Source organism: Cynoglossus semilaevis, chromosome 15 (genome assembly GCF_000523025.1).
Source record: "Cynoglossus semilaevis isolate Cse_v1.0 chromosome 15, Cse_v1.0, whole genome shotgun sequence".
In the NCBI taxonomy this organism is placed as follows: Eukaryota; Metazoa; Chordata; class Actinopteri; order Pleuronectiformes; family Cynoglossidae; genus Cynoglossus; species Cynoglossus semilaevis.
The window spans coordinates 11,463,537-11,483,086 of record NC_024321.1 but is presented as its reverse complement, the minus strand read 5'-3'; the positions used below and the strand labels follow the sequence as shown (position 1 = coordinate 11,483,086).

The 19,550-nt window shown below is 40.1% G+C and overlaps 2 protein-coding genes across 4 annotated transcripts; both read right to left on the bottom strand.

The window, feature by feature from the left end:
- Positions 1–739: 739 nt before the first annotated feature.
- Positions 740–11,519, bottom strand: LOC103391036 (E3 ubiquitin-protein ligase RNF38-like). Of its 2 annotated transcripts, XM_025063256.1 has the most exons (13): positions 11,078–11,519; positions 10,023–10,496; positions 6,351–6,403; positions 6,036–6,217; positions 5,261–5,741; positions 4,940–5,080; positions 4,650–4,838; positions 4,185–4,346; positions 3,993–4,096; positions 3,533–3,614; positions 3,310–3,431; positions 2,980–3,079; positions 740–1,715 (listed from the first exon to the last, which is right to left on the bottom strand). In XM_025063256.1, the coding sequence occupies exons 2-13, from the start codon at positions 10,312–10,314 to the stop codon at positions 1,653–1,655; spliced, it is 1,971 nt and encodes a 656-aa protein (XP_024919024.1). In that variant the 5' UTR covers positions 10,315–10,496; positions 11,078–11,519; the 3' UTR covers positions 740–1,652. The 2 variants fall into 2 exon arrangements, with proteins under 2 accessions (XP_024919024.1, XP_024919025.1); XM_025063257.1 differs by lacking the exon at positions 11,078–11,519 and having other exon boundaries at positions 6,036–6,403; positions 10,023–10,108.
- An 890-nt stretch (positions 11,520–12,409) lies between these two features.
- Positions 12,410–17,079, bottom strand: LOC103391035 (zinc finger CCHC domain-containing protein 7-like). Of its 2 annotated transcripts, XM_025063380.1 has the most exons (9): positions 16,281–17,079; positions 16,091–16,143; positions 15,628–15,738; positions 14,937–15,107; positions 14,628–14,663; positions 14,210–14,314; positions 13,683–13,800; positions 12,798–12,973; positions 12,410–12,704 (listed from the first exon to the last, which is right to left on the bottom strand). In XM_025063380.1, exons 1-9 carry the CDS (start codon positions 16,672–16,674, stop codon positions 12,477–12,479), a joined length of 1,392 nt encoding a protein of 463 aa, XP_024919148.1. In that variant the 5' UTR covers positions 16,675–17,079; the 3' UTR covers positions 12,410–12,476. The 2 variants fall into 2 exon arrangements, with proteins under 2 accessions (XP_024919148.1, XP_008325371.1); XM_008327149.3 differs by having other exon boundaries at positions 12,418–12,973; positions 16,281–17,078.
- Positions 17,080–19,550: the final 2,471 nt, after the last annotated feature.

Genomic DNA, 19,550 nt, shown 5'->3' with positions numbered 1-19,550 from the left:
TTTACAGCAGAGGCAGGGAGACAGGACAGGACATGGAAGTTAAAAGACTCAGCAGTGATGGGGGTGAAAAATGAGAGGAAAAAATATATAATAGAAAGAATGAACAATATTTTACAAATAAAAAACAATACAACCATTTGCTTTATTTCAACTGTACTTTAACAGTTTGTGTTTTGGATCAAAATCTGTCTTGGACAATATGGATTCTTTAATATTAGTAAGTAATAAAGATGTGATAAATCTCCAGTGCCCTGTTTTAAAATACAGGAGGAATACTGCAAAAGAAATGTTTTAAAATACAGGAGGAATACTGCAGAACTCAAAGTCTTTGCCTGAATTTTTATGGAAATTAAGTTAAAAAAAAACATCTGACAAAGAAAAGCTCATGGGAAAAAACAAAGGAAATTTATGAAAAGTAAGATCTCTCTTATTTTTATCTTTGCAAAGTTAACACTTCCCACATCTCAAAATAGGTATCCCCTGGTGCTAGTGACCTTTGACTTCTTTGGGTTTTTTTATTTTTTGCACAGCACTATAACAATACAGAGGAAAGTGCATATATTTGACTTGGCTAAAACAGTATTTAAAGATGACAACGATGTCAGAAACGAGCAAAGGTAATTGAAAAAAGAAGAGTGGCATCGCCTAGCGGAAAGCAGAAGCTACTACACCACCTGGGACACAAAAAAAAAATCACACACTTAAACCAAGTAAAGATACAAAATACAAATTTGAAAAGTTCATATCAAGCCTTTTATTTGGTATACAGATATTCATTGATTTATACAGTATATATATGTATAATATATAACACATGTGCCATCGCCAAGTCACAGACAAACTTACTTTCTCTAATAAATGAAAGAAAAGTATTATAATGCACTTAACTCTGAAGCAGTGCAGTGGAAGCCTGTAACCGAAAGGGGGAATGACGAGGTAAATGCCAGCCAGGAAATGTCACCCATAACTGCATTATTATCATAATAATAATAATAATAATAATAATAATAATAGTACCACAAACATATAGGTCAAACTGGAAAAAGTGAAGAAGAGTGGCAGCATGGACCCTTAGTGTCGTGTTTGAGAACATGACTAAAGTTACTAAAACACACACGTACAAGCACACACAGTGTATGCTTACAGACATACAGTGCATAAACGTATAAACAGGAAGTAAAGTTCGCCCCTCCAGAGTAAAGGGACCCTCAAAGGAGTCTTGTATACTTCAAATGTAAAAACAATAAACAACTAACAAACTACCTCACACATGCACGCAACAGCCGTGCACCATAGAATGGCCTGATCAGATGATGCTGGGACATATTAGTTGCATGTATACACACACACATACACACTCACTCACACACACACTCACCAGTGCAGGATGAAGTCTTGTATTAAAACATATGTGAACCATCGTCCATGCAGAAGAAGAATGACAAACACAAACACACACACACACACACACTCCAGAGGAGAGAATGGAAGAAACAACGGTGTTGTACAAAAAAAAGAGAGAGAGGGAGAAAAACAAAACAGAGAAAGTGTGTCGTATGTGTGCATTTACAGTAAACACACACACACATTCATACGAGAAGGCAGTACTGAGTGAGTGTGACAGATCGTGGAGTATCAGCTCCCTCGTGTGGTCACTCCGAATCTCGTTGCACCTCTGAGGCGTCCGCTCGACAAATGGGACAAGTTCTGTTAGCCTGAGGACACGGAGGGGAGACGGTTTGTTACAACAAACAAGGCGTCGTAGGTGATGTCTCCATAAAACCCGTATCCAGAAATGGTTGCAACATGTTTTAAAAAAACGTGGGAAAAGCTTAAATCTGTGAGTTTGTTTCGCACTAAAAAGCCCGATAATAAACGGGAAATACTTTCAGTTACAGACAAATAAACGAGAAGACCAAGTATGTCATTTCTTTTATCTGCATTTAAACTAGGATTTGTTCCAGTTCCGCAGTGGAAACTTTGCTCAACAGTAGCTGCGGCAAAAGACTTGAGGTGATCAGGAGTTTAGGACAGGGTTTTATCTGAGCCGAATCTTCCCGGAACAGGATCCGCCACCCCCGTGTCACTGTGTTCCGGGACCTCCCACTTAATTAGGCACTGGTTTATGATTCCAGTTATCAGGTTCTCTTTACAATGCACCTTACATTTTAGCACGTGACTCATCTGGACTACATGCAGGGCAGTAAAGAAAAGCAATATTTGTCCAGCTCTCGCCATTTCAGGGGATATAAGCTGAACGTCGTCCTATGGAAAAACCTGTAATAATGGACCGAGTCAACCATTGTACGTTCAGTCAAAACACTCCCGGTTCCATTGGCTACGTTTGTACTGCAGTGCCATCTAGTGGCTTAAACGTTGCGGACAATCAGGAGCAGTTTATGTCACTGGCCTCTATAGCAATGATTTCTTTCCTTAAATCTTTTTTTTTTAAGTTTAAATGGTGACACACTTTTTTAGAATTGTTTTTATAGAGACAGACAACAATTAAATGCGATACAACATTAAGTGTCTTGGAATGAAAAGTAAAAAAAACGTTAATAGTTTTGACCACAACTAAAATGACCAAAAGTAAATACCCTTATTCACACACACACAAGACTTAAATGGCTGCATTCTTCTCAACAACACAGCACTGTTATTATTAACACCCTAACTTGGCCTCTTCCAGCATTTTCAGTGGGAGCTCTTGTGTTTTGTGTGGTTTCAGACTTCAGACTCCTCTGAGCTGAATTTAGGAGCGTGTTCACACAAGCCCGATGTTTGTTTCTGTTATCTAGCAGGATATTTGAAAAAGAAGTGAGTTTTTTCTCACATCGCTCTCACATTCACTATGAATAACCTGAGCCGGTGTTGAATTAATCAAAGTGTTTGTGTGTCTTACTGTTCCTGCTTGGTAATCAAAACCTTGAGTTAACCTGATGTTCAACAGTGTGACGTAAGTTCAGAGCTTTCACTTACCCTCAGCCATTTGTCCACACACTTCCCGTGGAACTCGTGGCTACAAGGCAGAACTCGCAGCAGTTGGCGTGACTCAAAATCACTCATACACACCACACACCTGCAACACAACAGACACAATGAGGCATGTAGCAAGAGTACAATAGATCTGTTGATTCAACACATTTTCACCCGACAGACCACGCCACATGACTGACTAGGAATTAATGCTGCATAAACTTATACCTGTTCACACTCAGCGTGGAAACATTTTTAAAAGCATAGGATTATGACTGGTCTCAGTGGAAAGAAATCTCTCTTAATAACCAGGTGGTTGTAAAAGTCACGTACAGTGTTTGCTCAGACTGATGGTTATTTGGATTAAACCGATAGGAAGGAAGCTGTTCGATGTCCCCCTTGGTCAGTCCACGGAGTTTGGCCTCTCCCAGACGCTCAGCGAGGTTTAGGAGAGCCTGAAGAAGGAGAGAAAAATATATTTGTATAAATATATGTATTTATAGAAAGTCTGAGTCTGCGATCAACAAGAAAAAAATTCCCAGAGGAACAAACAGACCTCATAATTTTCTACTTCTCCATCGTCGACGTCCAGCTCTAGGCTGATGGCAGGACCTGCGGGCTGGACTGGCAGCATTGAACTACAGGAGATCAAACAGAGACTGGTTTGAAGTTCACATCATCAAAGAAACAAATTAGGAGTCTGAGAAGCTCAGATGTGCAGCAGTCTACAACTCTCTCCTTAAATGTAAAAATATTATTAGAAAATAAAGTCAAAAACTGAAAGGAAACTTTTGTTATTGTGTAAAGAATTGACTAAACTATCAAACCATCACCTTTGCAGAGAAAAGGGCTAGAAGGTATGACCTTCATTTCAGAACATTTAAAGGGATTCAGAGGTTCGGTTTCATTGACTATAAATATTTTTGAAGCCCTGTCAGTGTTATACTGTCGGAAAAGTTACAATTCTACCTCTACTTCCTTGTCTGCGTTGTGAGTTATCAAATGGATCTACTCACAGGAAGTAAGGCAGGAGGCTGGGGTGATAAGGCGAAGGTGGCAGTGGCTGTTGTGAGCGATACCGTCGCCCAGGGAGACGCCGAGGAATGAAGTTTGGATACGACTGAAGGTGATTAAAAATTAAAAAGAAAAAATGTGATCATTTTTAAACATCCAAAATATTCTATTTTTAAATTAATTTTCCAACTCACCATTCCAAACAACTCCTGCGGCAGGGGCTCATGGGACAGGAAATGCAGCTGTGTGGAGTGTGGGGTGAGTGCTGGGTGGGTGGCTGGTGGGTAGTGGAGCCCAGCACCCAGAGACAGATGCTCTCCAAGCAGCTCCACGTCATTTTCAATCCTCTGTAACGGCTGGGGTGTAATGACAAAGAAAGTTTTTGTTTTTTTTTGTTTTAATAAATCACGCAGTGACAGACATGCCTCGCATGAGGAACTGAACAAAAACATCACCAAACAAATGGTGCGTCACACTCCCATACAAAACCTCATCTAAGAACCGTAAGAGGAAAAAAAAAATACAAACTCAAGATTCAAAAAAAGATAAACTCCCTTGAGTGGAAGCTGTGTGAAATCAGATTTCAAACTGTTCAGACATATACTCCAGATTTCTTGAATTTCGGATGGAAAATAACCATCCCACCCAAAGCTACTCACCGACCGAGCCTGTTGTGTGGGGTAGGGTCCAAACTGCCCAGGCTGTGGCAGGTGAGGCGGGTGATGGGACAGGTGTGTCGGGGGATGGGGCAGATGAGGAGGGTGGAGCAGGAAGCCTGGGTCACTGGACAGCAGTGATGGGAAAGGATAGGGCATCGGTAAATGTTGGACAGAACATGTCTGAAGAACCTGCGGCAGACGTGGGGTAAAACAAACGGACAAAAGTTCATTTACAGCGTGATACTTGAACAGACCATTCAGTCACAGTGTGAAAAGACAAACACACTCACGGGGGGAGGGACACTGCAGACAGGGTAGTGCTGTCCACTGAAAACCACAGAGCATGCTGGGATCTGCTGAGGAGCAGAGCGGGGCGGCAGGCCAGGTGGCGCCCCCGCCTGAGATATAGGGTATGAGACTGGAGCGGAACCCTTCATGGAGGAGAGGCAAAATAGAATATTACATTTGCAGAATCTGATTTATGATAGTGATGACATCTCAAAACACTTTAATTACAATTTGTAAAAAAATGATTATATATATTTTTTAAAGACACCACTGATCTCTGAAGAGTGATCAATTTGATATAAAATGGTATTAAATTAATTCACCTGCTCATGCAGGTCCAGCACCACACTGCTCTGTTGCTGAGAAGGGTGATGGTGTGGGTGAGGGTTGTGATGATGCTGTGGGTGGGCTGCAGGGTGCAGCAGCCGAGGAGATAGATTTGGAGACTGATGGAGGGGCCTTGGCGAGGGGTTTGGGGGATGGGAACCGGGACGCTCGGCTCGTCCTGGACCCGGGCCTCTGGGTGGTTGTTGGCTGTAAGGTTGGTAACCCTGGGGAGGAGGAGGAAGAGGAGGAGGAGGAGGAGCTGGATGACGGTAGTTTTCATCCTGGTGGCCCGACGAGTGGCCATGGTGGGAGTGCGGATGGTGGTGATGGTGGTGGGAGTTAGGGTGGTGATGGTTGTGGTGGTGTTGGTTGTTGTTGTTGTTGTAGTGGTGGTGGTGGTGGTTGTTGTTATTGTGGGCATGGTGATGGTGGCGAGTGAGGCGGTCTCTCCTGCCACGGGGCCGTCTCATTGGAGGACTGAGGTGAAAAAAGGAAAGAGGGAGAGATAACTCAAGAGGCAGAAAGACAAAAGATACACATATATACATACAAATATATACATATATGCTTTTATATATGTATATATAAATTATTTTACACAGTACTTCCTATTATTGTTTTTACATCCTGCTAAATACAACAAGACCAACCGTCTTAGACAACCTCCATACCAAATATTACTTTATAAATACAATGGATATTATTTACTGTGTATCAGTCAATAATACAGTGCTTCACATGTGCTTTTGCCACAAGCATGCACAGCCTTACCTGCGCCGGTTGCGAACAGGTGTGTGACATCTCTCCGGCATGTAATGAGGGTGCGGTCTGCGATTGGGAGGGAGCTCCCAGGGACGAATGGGAGAGGAAGGTGTTGAGGAAGGTGCAGAGCCCAGGTCCAACATGGACTGCTGAGACAAACGCTGTCTCTTAGGGCTTGGACTGTCATCCATCTGCAGACACAAACAGACAAGGATGGAACCAGAGGACAGACAAAAGTTGAATGAGTTAGAGAGTACAATGGTAAACAAATCCTATTCAAATACAGTGGGAGGGTAAAAAGCAGCTGTCGTGTTTCATACTTACCTTGTCCCGATCATCACCACACATGTTATCAGGATGAAAATGCAGTACTCCTCCTGCGGGTCACAGATGATATGATATTACAATCACATAAAGAACTGAAAACATGTAAAAACGTCCAATTCTAGGACAATGCTGTTTCGTATATCTGAGCATAACCTAATGTGTAGCTAAAGATTTAACTGTCCAGGTTGACAGAGTGAGAGTCATCAGTCCATTTTCCATCCACCGTTTCATCTACCAGGAAAGAAAACTGGAAAAAACAAACTCATGGAAAAACATCCACATAGTTCTTATTTTTTAGGGCTGAAGCTCGTGGAGTAGATGACAAACTAAGTTTTGGAATTTATTTTCAAACTTTCTTGCAACTTAGACACATTGAAGACTATTTATGAATAAATATAATAAATGGCTAAAGGGAAAAGGAATAAACTCATACTCAGACAATTCAGCTTTAAAGAAAATAGTGTGGATATCTCTGTCCTTTCATTTTTTGTAGCAGAAAAAAAATACCATTCTTTTATAATACAAGATGGAATAGCATGTGGAAAATGATACTTTAAATAATCTATGGGGGTGATGCTTAAAACACAATGGTCTGGTTTGTTTATCTAAGAGTTAACATGTGCCATCTGGATGCAGCAAGTGCACACAGGCAGTTTGGCACATGTCCTTGAATGCAGCTGACAAGACTTGAAAGTGTCTAAACAGTTGCTCTAAAACCTTTAATCACCAAAAAGAGGGAGGGAAAAAACCCTCCCTTATCTTTCTGCTCCCCCAGATGCTTCCAACATCCCAACACTTCCTTCAGTTCCTCAAAAAAACAAATCTGGGGGAAAAAAGCCCCCAATTTTTCCTCTTTGCAATACCATTTCAGAGCTATATGAAGTCTGCTGATAGCGACAGCTCAAAGACGTCCTGCGAGAGGCAGAAGCGAACAGACGGAGGGTTGGTTGACTGACTAGTCAACAGGAGGGCCAACACACTGGCTCACATCTTTATTCATCTACCCAAGCCTTTGTAGCTAAAACCTCACAGAGTCCTTGGACTCAGCTGCTCGTGCAGCTTGTGCAGAAGTAGGTCTGTGAATGCTGATTCACCCCAGGGCCAGGGAACTGGGGGGATGATGGTGGTGATGATGATGATGATGATGATGATGAGCCACATTAGACAGTGCTGCTGGTGAGCACATGATTTAGCTTCTTCCCAGCATGTCTACCAGGGACAGCTGACACATTTACACTGAGGACTGATTTTAACAGGGTTATAAAAAAAATAACAGAATATGTTAACACTTAACTAAAACCATCAAAGAAATCCATCATCAAAAACCAAGCATGTGCAGCTGCTGAGAGGAAGATGGTTGATCACAGGACAGGGACATTTGCACAAAGCTCTGGAGTCTCTCACTTCAGAAAGCATGTGTTCCCTCCATGCAGGTTATTTTTGGTGTTTTGCAACAGCGGCCCAATCGCACAGGACAATTAGAAACCTGCTTTAATTCATTCATTGCACTTTTGTGCCTGAGGGGGATTTGATGTGGTACAAAAGACAGCTTTACATAAACCCTCTCAAAGTCAACAAAGAAAACCGGCTGTCAGTGCCGCCTCAGTCTTAAAGAGGTTAAGGGGGAGTTCTATTTTTTTTATGCTTTCATTTTAATTTTCTATGCTCATTTTAAGGGTTTGACTATTATTAGACATAACACAAAAACCTGATTTTGATTTGGGTGAATAAACAACTCGAGTGTTAATTCTTCCATGTCTTTGGCTGGAGATTTGCTTATAATAGCACAGCATACACTGATAAAGACCAGTTCAACTAGTTTGGCAACGCAGAGCAACATATAGTGAATAGCATTAGGGTTTATATTGAACTGCTCTGAAAAATTAGTATTATGTATCCAAGCAGTGGAGCCATTTTTAAAAGAAGAAAACTATCTCAAATAAATATCTTGTGCAAATAGATCTGTGAGACTATTTCTATAGATCTGTACTGTAGACTCTGCAATTAAATGTGTCACAGGGCCTCTGCAGGAGACAGATTACATATCACGTATCACATATTACGATCTGGAGGCCTTCAATAACACCCGGCCTGGACCGTCCAATGGAAACTTCTGCAATGCTAAACCCGTGCTGGAATAATTACATCTGCCAAAGAGGTTGGTCAGTGTGTTGTTGTTGTGTGTAATGCACATCAAATAAGGACAGTTTTTTTTTATTTACTTTACATTTCCTCAGAATGTAGGTCATTATAAACATGGGTTTTAATTTTGAATAACTTAAATCAATTTCTGTTATTATCTAGTAATAGCTGCTTTTATAAGTCTGTGTTCCTGTACAATTAAGCCAAAAACCTCGATTAAGTTCTCTCTTGTTAATTCTAGCCCTTGTGCTTTCCAGTTTTATATGCTGTTTGGGTGCTTTCTATATCATTTGCACCTCGGCCATGCCAGATAACAACATCCATCCTGAATGATCTGTGCAATCACAAGTGGGTGGAATTAAAATGGATCAGAGTTTCATGTGCCATGACCACATCTGCTCCTGCTGTGCTGTACGTCCACCCTGATAACATCATGCCTGGTTGTAAGAATAAATAGAGGTTTTAAATGAGCTGCGGTTATAATCTCTGCTATTAGCTTAGCAAATTAGGGAAAACTATTTAAGATATCATAAAAATAATGTATTTTTTTCTGTTTTAGTCTGACTTAGTAAGTCATACACACAGCTGTCTTCTGTGTTCTACTGTAAAGCTCATATTTTGTACTGATACTTGACCAACCAATGCTGTTGCCCATGAGCCGGTTCAAAACCTGTTGTCCAGTGTGGTTGTCTATCCAATTCCCATGTCCTTAACAAATACATAAGAACGGAACATATAATTAGCTTTAATGACAGAAGAATGAATAACAGCACAATGCAAATCATGTGCTTGCACTCTACCACCATCTACTGGTAGTGAAAAATACCAGTACTTGACATATATCAAGTAAATATAATTGGAACTCTGTACAATGTAACTCTGTATAATTGGAACATGTACACTGACACAGCAATGTGTTACAGCGCTCGTGTGACAGGACATACAAAGTTTATACGGGTTAGCTACAGTTACACCGATTCTGGCTTGAATAGGCCAATAGAAAAGACGAGTTTATTTCCACAATTGAACGCAAGAATGTGGAAACATGCGGTTCCAAAACCACATTATTATCTGCTGTTGTACTGGTCTTTCATCCTGCCGGTACGACAGTTAACTTATCTTATTTGTTTTCAACTGTCGTCCTGATGCTGCCCCGTCTTACACGTGACACGGCACGTAAAATGCAGTCGACATACATAAAGTGTACCAAGACATTTAAAATGATTCTGATTCCGAAATTTCTGATCTCACATAAAGAAAAAAAGGGGGCAAAGCAAACTGCCAAAGCTGAGCCGGTTTCACATTCACTCACATGATGCATAGTTTGGCTTTTCAAGCAACACCTGGCAGTGAAGAGCACTGAGCCTTTCAGTTAGATGTCTCAGAACCTGTTCAGCTGCCAGTGGTCTGCTTGCTTCCTTCAGGGGGCGTATCCTCTGTGGATGTGTGTGGATGTGTGTGTGTGGATGTGTGTGTTATTGGTGCATCTGCCTGCTTTCAGGCCCTGTTTCATGATGCTTTACTTACCGGCCCCGGGGTGCCTGTGGGCTCCGAGTGGAGGGTGTCGCTGTGCCCCTGCGGACATATAGCTCCCCTGGGTGTGTTGCTGTTGCTGCTGGTTCTCCGAGTAGCTGCGACCACCGTGGTGTGGCCCCCAACCTGAGTTACTCTGCTGCGAGTAACTCGACCCTCCTCCGCTGGCGTTTACCAAGCTCCCACTACCAACAGCGTTACCACTGCCGTTACTGCCAACGCCGCCGTTCATGCCGAAATGATAGAAGCCTGACCGAGACCGTGATCGAGTCCTCGGGGGGTCCATGGTTGAGGATGAGGAGGAGTAGGAGAAAGAGGGCGGTGGTGGATGGACGCGATGAAGGTAGTGCTGGAGAGATGGACGTCCAGAAAGGGACAGAAGCCACCCTCCCTCTTCACACTGCCTCTGCGACTCTCTCGATCCGCCTAGTTACCGCTGACGACCACTGTTCTCTCAGGCATTTAAAGCTACCATTTAAATAAAAGCAAGTGAAATACCTGGAAGCACAGCTTTCAACATCTGCGTCCACTCCAACCACTCCCCCTAAGCTCTGTGCGGGTCAACTATACGGAAAACACTTATTTATTTAACAAAACTAATAATTCCAATTAACAAACTAGCACACAGTGGAACAAAGCCACAGTGGTTTGGTTATTTTTAGTACTTTCCCTCGTTGCTAGAACAACCGAGTAGATCTTAGGATCTCTATTGTCTTTCCACAGAGCTCGACTGTCAGGTTTACACAGTGTGAATTTAAAGCCTTTTTTTTCTTCAAAAACTGGTTCTGTCAAATATGGTTTTAAACATATTTCTTACTTTTCGAGAATAACCCACCAAACAAGTGCTAAAGGCTAAAGACTAGCAAAATGTTATACTTAAAGCCCCAACACAAGCAAAATGGCTAACTGTGGAGCTTTCAGCAAAGTAAAATAAAACCAGCCGCTCGGGTAGCAAAAGTCAACTTATTATCATGTGTTTGTGATCAATTTAAAGCTAAAGCGATGGCTTTTGTAAAAGTTTTAACCATCTGTGCGTTGCCAAACTATACCTCCTGGTCCAATAGCATCCCCTCGGTAATGCAGTTAGCCACAGGCTAAAAGAAAGCAGGGTTTAGAGGGGAAAACAAGTCCAAGAGTGCCGACATTACAGGTTCGCTAATGTCGTGCTGTGTTGAGGCCAAAGCCGGGGGTTCCGCGTCGCTACTCACTGATTCGGTTAGACTACGCAATGATGCAAAAAACTACCTTATCCGTCAAGCAAAGGTGGACGGATTTCGTCCAATTTAAATACCCTCTCGCTTTGGCTGTTTTCTCTGGTCAGCAGGGAGTGTAGTGGAGATCAATCAATGGGTGTTTCACATCTCTGTTCAGTCAAACACAATCGACCGCCGAAAGACACTTGCTCTTCGTGCGATGCAGATTGTGCTAAAAAGATGAGCAACTTGCTAAACAAGCTAAAAATGATTTTTAAAACTATATTAAGGTCAACTGTACTTTAATATTTTTGTCTAATAAATAGCGAAAATAGGTCAGTTTATTTCCATATGTAGTTCGGGGTAGACTGCTTTAGTCTGGAAAACCCCAGGCAGCTGCCGAGCTCATTAATAATTCAGCAGCTTCGAAGCCGAGGTACTATAAAGGGTTTGAAAACGCTCACGTTTGAAGCCATTCCCCATACTATATACACATACCCGATCGTTTTACAGTGATCACATGGCCACAAGTGATGCAGTTTTAGTTAAAAATCCGTTTGTGTCTGCTCATTGTTACAGACCCTTATTACTATTTTAAAAATAGCATATCGCGAACCATAAATGAGAAAACAGTGCCTATGGATGTAAAGCCTTATTCCCGTCTTCGATTTGTTGTTGAAGGTTTTATTTGCAGGTTTATGTGTGTCATCATGGCCTTCACGATGGAAAATGTACGGGTTTAAACTACCGATCATTTAAAAAGTACATATTTTCAGTTGCTTTGGTTCAGGTGCTAATTTACATAACTTCAATAATAATTGTGAACCTTATTCTGCTTTAACTGTATTGTTATGTGAAACAAGTGTGTTTTGTGAATTTGGAAATTTAAACAAATAAAACTGACCCTACTTAATGATAAAATAATCCAAAATACAAGGAAATCAAACAACAAAATATAATTCTAATTTAAATTATACTGCAACAATTATAATGCTGACAAGCAAGACAATATACTTATCTTCAAAGGGATTATGAGACTTAAATTTAAGACAATGTTAAGACTGCAGATGGAAGCGCTAAGCTTAGTTGTTAACATGAATCCAAAGGATGCAATGAAGCTGGTCTTCATGAAGAGTACAGTACATGCTTACCTTAGAAAAGAGAATCAAACACACAAACACAGTTATATCAATAAAAACTTTTATTATTTTCATTGATGCGGTTTAAAAAATGTTCTATTGTATGTAAAAATAAATTATCTTCTTCTGTGACGTATTCTTTGCTTCGGGGAGAAAAGGTTTTCACCTCCAATGTCCACTTCACAGTGAGGATGTAAATAACCCCGTCTCATTCCTCCTCTCTTCCTCCACCTCTCTGCTTCTCTACTCTTCTTGCTCTTCCTTCCCTCTACATCAGCTCTCTTCTCCTTCTTCTTTAGTGGAGAGGGTGTGGCCTGGCAGTGACCACGTGACCTGAAAAGGTCCTGAAAGCATCCTTCATCATCAGAATCACAGCGAGACCTCCCCAGAATTCCTCCCTCTCTTCTGGCTTGAGCTTCTCTCCTGAGTTTTTTCACCTGCTGTCTCTCTCTGCGCCTCTCCGGCCATGTCTTCTTCCTGCCAGTTCGGGGAAACACCTCCTGCTTCATTCTGCACCTCCCTCGCTCTGACTGGTTTTCCTCACCAGCTTCCTCATATGGTTCTGTCAAATGCTGCTGGTTTGAAGGACACACAGTATCCACACCTGCAAGCTCTGTGAACAGAACACAATGAGAGTTTAATTCATTATCAAATGAGATAATATGGAGCCCCATGTTTAAAGAAGCTCTTTATAGATGCTTCTAATAGTTTTTTATAGATTTTTTTTTGAATTTGCACAAATAATTGATGGTTTATATTGTCTTTACAGGACATTTGTAGCAATGAAGGAGCAAAACATCTTTGCACTGAAGAGTCCAACTTTCAGAGCCATAGCCAAAAACAAGACCTCTCGCTGCTAATTATGTTTTCATCTCGCAGCAGGTAAATATTAAAAGCCGCACAAGGTGATAACATGTATAAATATATAAAAGGAACTAATATATTTTTTAAAAACCACATTGGCAGGCCCATAGTGATTTAGCAGCCGGTTCATAGATGCAGGTGACAGGTGTAATACTCTCAACCACAGAGGGCACTAAAGGACTGTACAGTGAGGAGGAGCTACCAAACAAAGGAGAGAAGTAAAGATGCAAAGTTCAAATTCTTTATCACATGACCATCAATATGGGTAAAGAAGAGACTTAGCACAACACACTGAAATAAAAGTCATAATTCACAGTTAATATATATATATATATATGTATATATAATGGCAGCGATCTTTATAGACAAATATATATGTTTCTCAATGTTTACAAACATAATTACTTTAATAATTTGTATTATTGTATATGTATTATATAACTGATGTTTTTTTTTACCTCGAGTTCCTTTTTGTGTCCTGATACCACGCTGGAGAATGTCTTCAATGGTGTCATAGTGACACACGTAGGGTAATGAAGGAAATGTCCCACTGACCATCATCCTTTTAGTGCACTCCTGAGAAGGACACATAAAGACAAGGGGTAATGTAAATGAAAAGTAATGAGGAAAGATGGTGCATTTGTATCAAAACAAAGTTAGAGGATACGACGAGAAGATGGATGTGGAACCAGAACACGACAGGTGTGAATGAATTAATATTATATGTAGTAGTCGAGGTGTGAAAGACAGTGAAGCCAAACCCTGTTGCAATTCTATCTATTATTCAACAAAACACTGGAGAAACCTGCAGAGAGCTGACATATTATCATGTATGAAAGTGAAGATCAAGCTAATTCAATGAATGTCTTTTTCATTCATTCAAACAAATAAAAACACAAAGTCAATATGAAAGGGTAGACAGAGGAAGAAGGAAAGACCAAGATAAAGAAAGAAAGAAAATAAATGTCTTTTGTTTGTCACTTACAAAGCCATAATGTCCCTTCTTAGAGCAGTTGTAACAATGAGCAAGGTGTCTCTTGTGTTGGAGGGTGTGGACTCCCTGTGGCCTGAGAGGAAGCTCCAACCGAATCTGGAGAAAAAGACAACAGGAGATTAACTGAGATTAATCCACAGCTATCCCATGATTAATCAGATTCATAATTTTGATTTTTTTTTAGAGTTCTTAGAATTTTATTTCTTCACTGTACAGTAAAAATACTATAATATCGTAGCGGAACACAATTTCATTACTGTGTATATCACAATAAATACAACCTCAAATCTAGCAGTAAACGTGTCTGCATCCAGCCAAAAGGCATTAAAAATATTGGCAGCTTGTCCAATACGAGATGTAGGATGAAAAAAATCAGAGAATGCAGTAAAATCAAAACTGTTCAACTCACTGTTAAGTGGTATTGTCGCCATATATCTGGGCAAGTCTGTGGGGAAAAAGAACAGAAAAACATATACTCTATATTTATTTAATTGATTTCCTGCAGGAAGAGTGGAAACTCAGAATGTAACTGGAACACGGAGGAAGAAGTGTTTGCAGGGATCAAACAGTTCCCCATTAGTGGTGGCCAGAGGCCAGAGTCCCACACTGACGACAAATAGTTGTTGTTGTTTGTTTGTTGTTTTTTTTGTCCCAGTATAGCACTACAGTACACTGTGTATAAAAACACTCAGACAGAGAGACAAACATAGATACTAACATCAGACATGTGCCCCATCACAGCACAGCGCCGGCAGAGCTGGTTCCATACTGGGGGTGTCTCACACGGCTTGAGGCCATGTGACTGCAGCCCACAGCTGGAGCAGGGTCGGCTCGGACAGTCTTTTTGAATGTGGCCCCGGATCCCACATAGAATACATCTGGGACATTTCTGCAGCGAAGAAGAAAAAAAGATTATTACAAATATGCCTATACACCACGTGTCAAACTAGAGGCCTGCAGGTCAGATTCAGCCCACTGAGTCATTTTGCGTGGCCTGTGGGAGCTTAAAAAGCATTTTATTGCCTTTTAATAATGTTATACTAAACATTATACCAATAGAAATTTCACAAGATGCTGTTGTTGTCTTGACACATAAGACAAGTCAAACTACAGGCTGAAGATTTGTTGAACTAAATCAAAGACAAAGCTGAAGGTGTGAACAGAAAGTGTGTTCAATTCAAAAACATCTACATCTCTCACAGTGGATGTGGGCTGCAGCCCAAGAGCCACATTTCCACTCCCACATGTCGTCATAACAGGGTGTAGAAATAGACTTTTCCATATGTTTGCATGCAGGGACTTGTGACAGCCAGGAGTCACAGCATTTGTTTGAGTGTGTGATGTGCTCACCATCTGCTTGCTGTAAGTAAGAGAGTGCACTGTGCAAAAATGCTTTTGTGTTAGAATACCTTATGGTAATAGCAGCTTTTAGCAACATGACCTGCCCTGCCACAGATGGTACAGAGCGCGTCACGACCAGGTCCAAAGTAGCGGCTGTTCAGAGGCTTATCCACACCAAACTGGATAAAATCAAGAGACGTAGACATTTCACTGCATTATTTATGTGCATTTGTGTGATCCAGATTAAAAAAAGGCAAACGATCCTTCTTTTCTAAATTTTCATATCCACTCCCTCTTGTCTAATGTTTGTCTTTAACCCATGAAATGTATTTACATTAATAAGGATTGCAAATAGATAGGGTTGTCAATTCATAGTTTGTCATTTTATAAAAGTTCACTTTTATCAAAATAAAAACAACAACAGAAACATTTCACTAAATGAAAAGTCTTCCTTGTTCATATATATGTATTTAAATATATATATTATAATGTATATATAATATATATTTCAATTACAAAAGAAATTGTTACCTTGTCTTTCCCTGAGACAGCCCAGATATCTTTAAATGACTTTACTGTAAGATCTGTGTTAAAAAAGAAAATTGAAAAAAATAAATTATGTGAATTGTTTATCACTATAAAAGGCTAGTAAGATAAATGTTTTCCAAGTCCGTTTGCTTTAGAAAAAGTATTAATTATGATGATTGATATGAATGATTACCTCCATCTCCTGAGTCAGACTCACTCTCTGAGCTACACCAGTAGCCCAGGTTCAGTTGGATGCTGGAGTCTCCTTCCTGCTCCTCTCCTCCCAAGACCATCCACTCCTCGACAGGCTGTTCGAAGTCTTCACCATCATCTTCCTCCGGCGACCCAGTACTAGAATCCGACCTGGTGCTACTGCCCTCCAGACTCTGTCCACGAGTGATGGGAAAAGCCAGAAGGAGTGGAGGAGAGCTTTCTCTGATGGGTCGGGCAGTTTGACTGTTGGTGCTCGGACGTTTTTCATCACTAACATCCAATATTCCCTCTTCTTCACCAGAACTGCAGTAGCTCTCAATAAAAACAAAGTCCTCGCTGACATCACCCTCTTCGCTTTTCTTTAGGTTGTCCATTCTGATGGCACACGAGTGAACAGCGACCGCTCGATGCTCTACGCTGCGTGTGCACCAATGCAACGACGATCGACGCTTACAGAATTAAAGTGTTTCAAACTAAAACAGAATACCTTTATCATTATTCCTAAACGCAGAGACACGACGACGTCTTAAAACGTTGATAGCAAGCTACCCACATCTATGCTAATAAAAGTTAGCGCCGTGGTAGCCATGTCTGTTAAAGTAGCATCAATAGTTAACCAAACAAAGTATGTGTTAGTTCATAGTGTGCGCTTACTATTCTACATTACCCATAAACTGCGATAATACAGAGAAAAAAGATTAGCGTATACGCAAAAAAATCAAGACGACCATGCTTGTTTACGTATGTAGTAAACCGGTGTTTTCTAAAAAGTTGGCCAACCAAAACCTAACCCAGATTTTTAAAAAAGGGAAATGAATTGGCTGTTAGTAATGATCCAGGAGTGTAGTAGTAACGTCGCAACAACTTCCTTGCACAAATGTACTTTTACACACAAACTTATTTGTTATTGTTATTTAACTTATTTAATACATTGAATTTCTACTTTGACAGTTAGAATCCATAGTTTAATACTTTGTAATTAATTGATATTTTACAGTGGATTGAGCAGAGGATCTAAGTTGTAATATTTTAGGTAAAAATCAAATAAACTAAAAATGACAGAAGTTTTTTCATGTTTTATTATTTAATATTTTTTAGTTATTTCTGTGGCCTAGAAGAGCTTTATACTTCTTCTACATTATCTCCTATCTCTTTTACTCCCATAAATTATGTGCAGTATTTAATACTGAATCAGGTTCTTCAAGTACTTAAAACAAATAAGAGCAGTGGTAAAATGCAAATAACTCATCAGAAAAACTCATCAGAAAAACACTGTTGTGGAATGCAGACAAACCTGCTTTTACTGTCATTTATAATCACACTGTGTAATGTCTTTAACTTAGCAACTGCTGTAAACAGACATTTAAAGAGCAAAACATTACATTTTTAAGTTGCTGTGTCTGTTGCACAACAGAGCAAACGTGTCTGAGAACATATTTCAAATAAAGCACATAGGGCTTAAACTGGTTTGTACCTACATTTGACAAGTTTGTTTTCATGGTATAAGTTAAAAAAAACAGTGATGAAGAAATAAAAGCCAGGGACTGCCTCTCCCTGTCCTCGGGCACTTTTACTTTCTCAGCCTTGTTGTCGCCACGGAGAAGAAACATTTCCAGTCTCAACTGCAGGGTCCATTGTAACGGCAGCTATGTGCGTTTTCAACAGCTGCTGTCCAACCTGTGTCTCAAAGACATGAGGGGTTTCAGTGATTATCACCATGATGATGGTATTTATTCCCAGGCCCGATCCTCCGGCAGCTGTGATGCCTACAAAGACAACTGTTGTCTGGATCATATAGTCATCATCTGCAGGAAGCATGAGAAGACTGGAGAAGGTGAATTATATTCATGTGTTTCACAGGTGAGATGAAGTGAAAGGATTATGCTGCTGCTACCAATGCTGCTGCTGCTACCTATGCTGCTGCTGCTACCAATGTTGACTAAACTGAATGCTCAGTGCATTTTCAATAGAATCAGGATATATTGGATATATTGGATAATTCACTCACTTATACTGCTGCAAATGGAACAATTTCACTTTTACCACTTTTTTTCCCACCAGTTAACCATGTTGTCCTTAGGTAATATTAATTGTTTGTTATTAACTTCAATACTTAAAATATATAGGTATAAAATACTGTACCATTGTACAAAATAACAATCACTTTTTATATATATAATGAATAAAAAATAATATATAATATTTAATATATAATTAAGTGTTACATTAATAGCTACACAATATGTTATGCATTAAAGTAGGAAAAATGGAAGAACAGACGACAACGTGATCTAGTATGATCATAAAATGAAACAGTTCAGAATTAAAATTTGCAGATGCTTTTACATGATTTTGTCCCTAAATATTTTGAAGACGAAACCACAGAGAAGAAAAAGACACAGGAACAAGTGGCTGCTGATCATCAGCTTCTTGATTTCTCTACTGGTCTTTACCTTTTGGAGTAAGTGACAAAACTGTTATGTGTCAGCAAATGTAAGATTATTATTTTTTGTATATATGTATATGCTGTATCTGCTATATATGCTGTTTACCATTGGGCCAAGTCAAGTTATTTGGTACATTTAAATACTGTGTTGTTTCATTTCAGTTAAAATGAGAAGGTTTATTTGGGTTTTATTTCTAACATTTATGGCTTTTTAAAGCAATATGTTTTTATATTTGGGACAGTCTCCTTAATGTACACGTCTCTACATGCTCTTTTGCTATTGTTATAATACATTTTAATTAACTTTAATTTACTTGTCTTGGCCAAATCGAATCATTTTTGTAAGTCAACATGTTTTTATTTTCTATTTTCTGAAGTGGGCAGAATGTGCAGGAAAGACAACGATGCACAGGACAGTGTGAGCACAAATTCACACAGAAAGGTGAAATATTTACTAGCTTTGGTGACAAATCAGAAAATATACTTTTCTTTTCTCTTTGTCTGTGTTTTAGGGAGCCAGTGTGTTTTTTCTGTCCCAGGCTGTGTGGCTGCTGGGCTTCCTGCTCTTTTGGACCATCTGGTTGCTCCTGCGACTCCTGCAGGTGTTCCTGGGGTTAATCAAGTGGCTGCTGTGGTTCATCTCCATCTTTGTCTACCCTCTGTACTGCTGTTTGTCCTTCTTGCTGACCTGTGTCCTCTTACTGCTGCATTACCTGTGTGATGCTGTATATGCTGCCACTGCCAGTCCTGTGTATTACGGCATGTTCTTCAGCATCGTGTTGTTTCTGATCATTTTGAGATTTT

Bases quoted from the DNA above. Each gene is read 5' to 3' on its own strand.
- LOC103391036 (XM_025063256.1), bottom strand. From the start codon at position 10,314: ATGGACCCCCCGAGGACTCGATCACGGTCTCGGTCAGGCTTCTATCAT. The intron at 5,081-5,260 runs GTGAATTAATTT...TCCTCCATGAAG, and splicing joins TGCTGGACCTGCATGAGCAG to GGTTCCGCTCCAGTCTCATA. The intron at 1,716-2,979 runs GTAAGTGAAAGC...CCGTGTCCTCAG, and splicing joins GTGTGGACAAATGGCTGAGG to GCTAACAGAACTTGTCCCAT.
- LOC103391035 (XM_008327149.3), bottom strand. From the start codon at position 16,674: ATGGACAACCTAAAGAAAAGCGAAGAGGGTGATGTCAGCGAGGACTTT. The intron at 16,144-16,280 runs GTAATCATTCAT...TTTTTAACACAG, and splicing joins GTCTGACTCAGGAGATGGAG to ATCTTACAGTAAAGTCATTT. The intron at 15,739-16,090 runs GTAACAATTTCT...GATTTTATCCAG, and splicing joins CTGTCTCAGGGAAAGACAAG to TTTGGTGTGGATAAGCCTCT.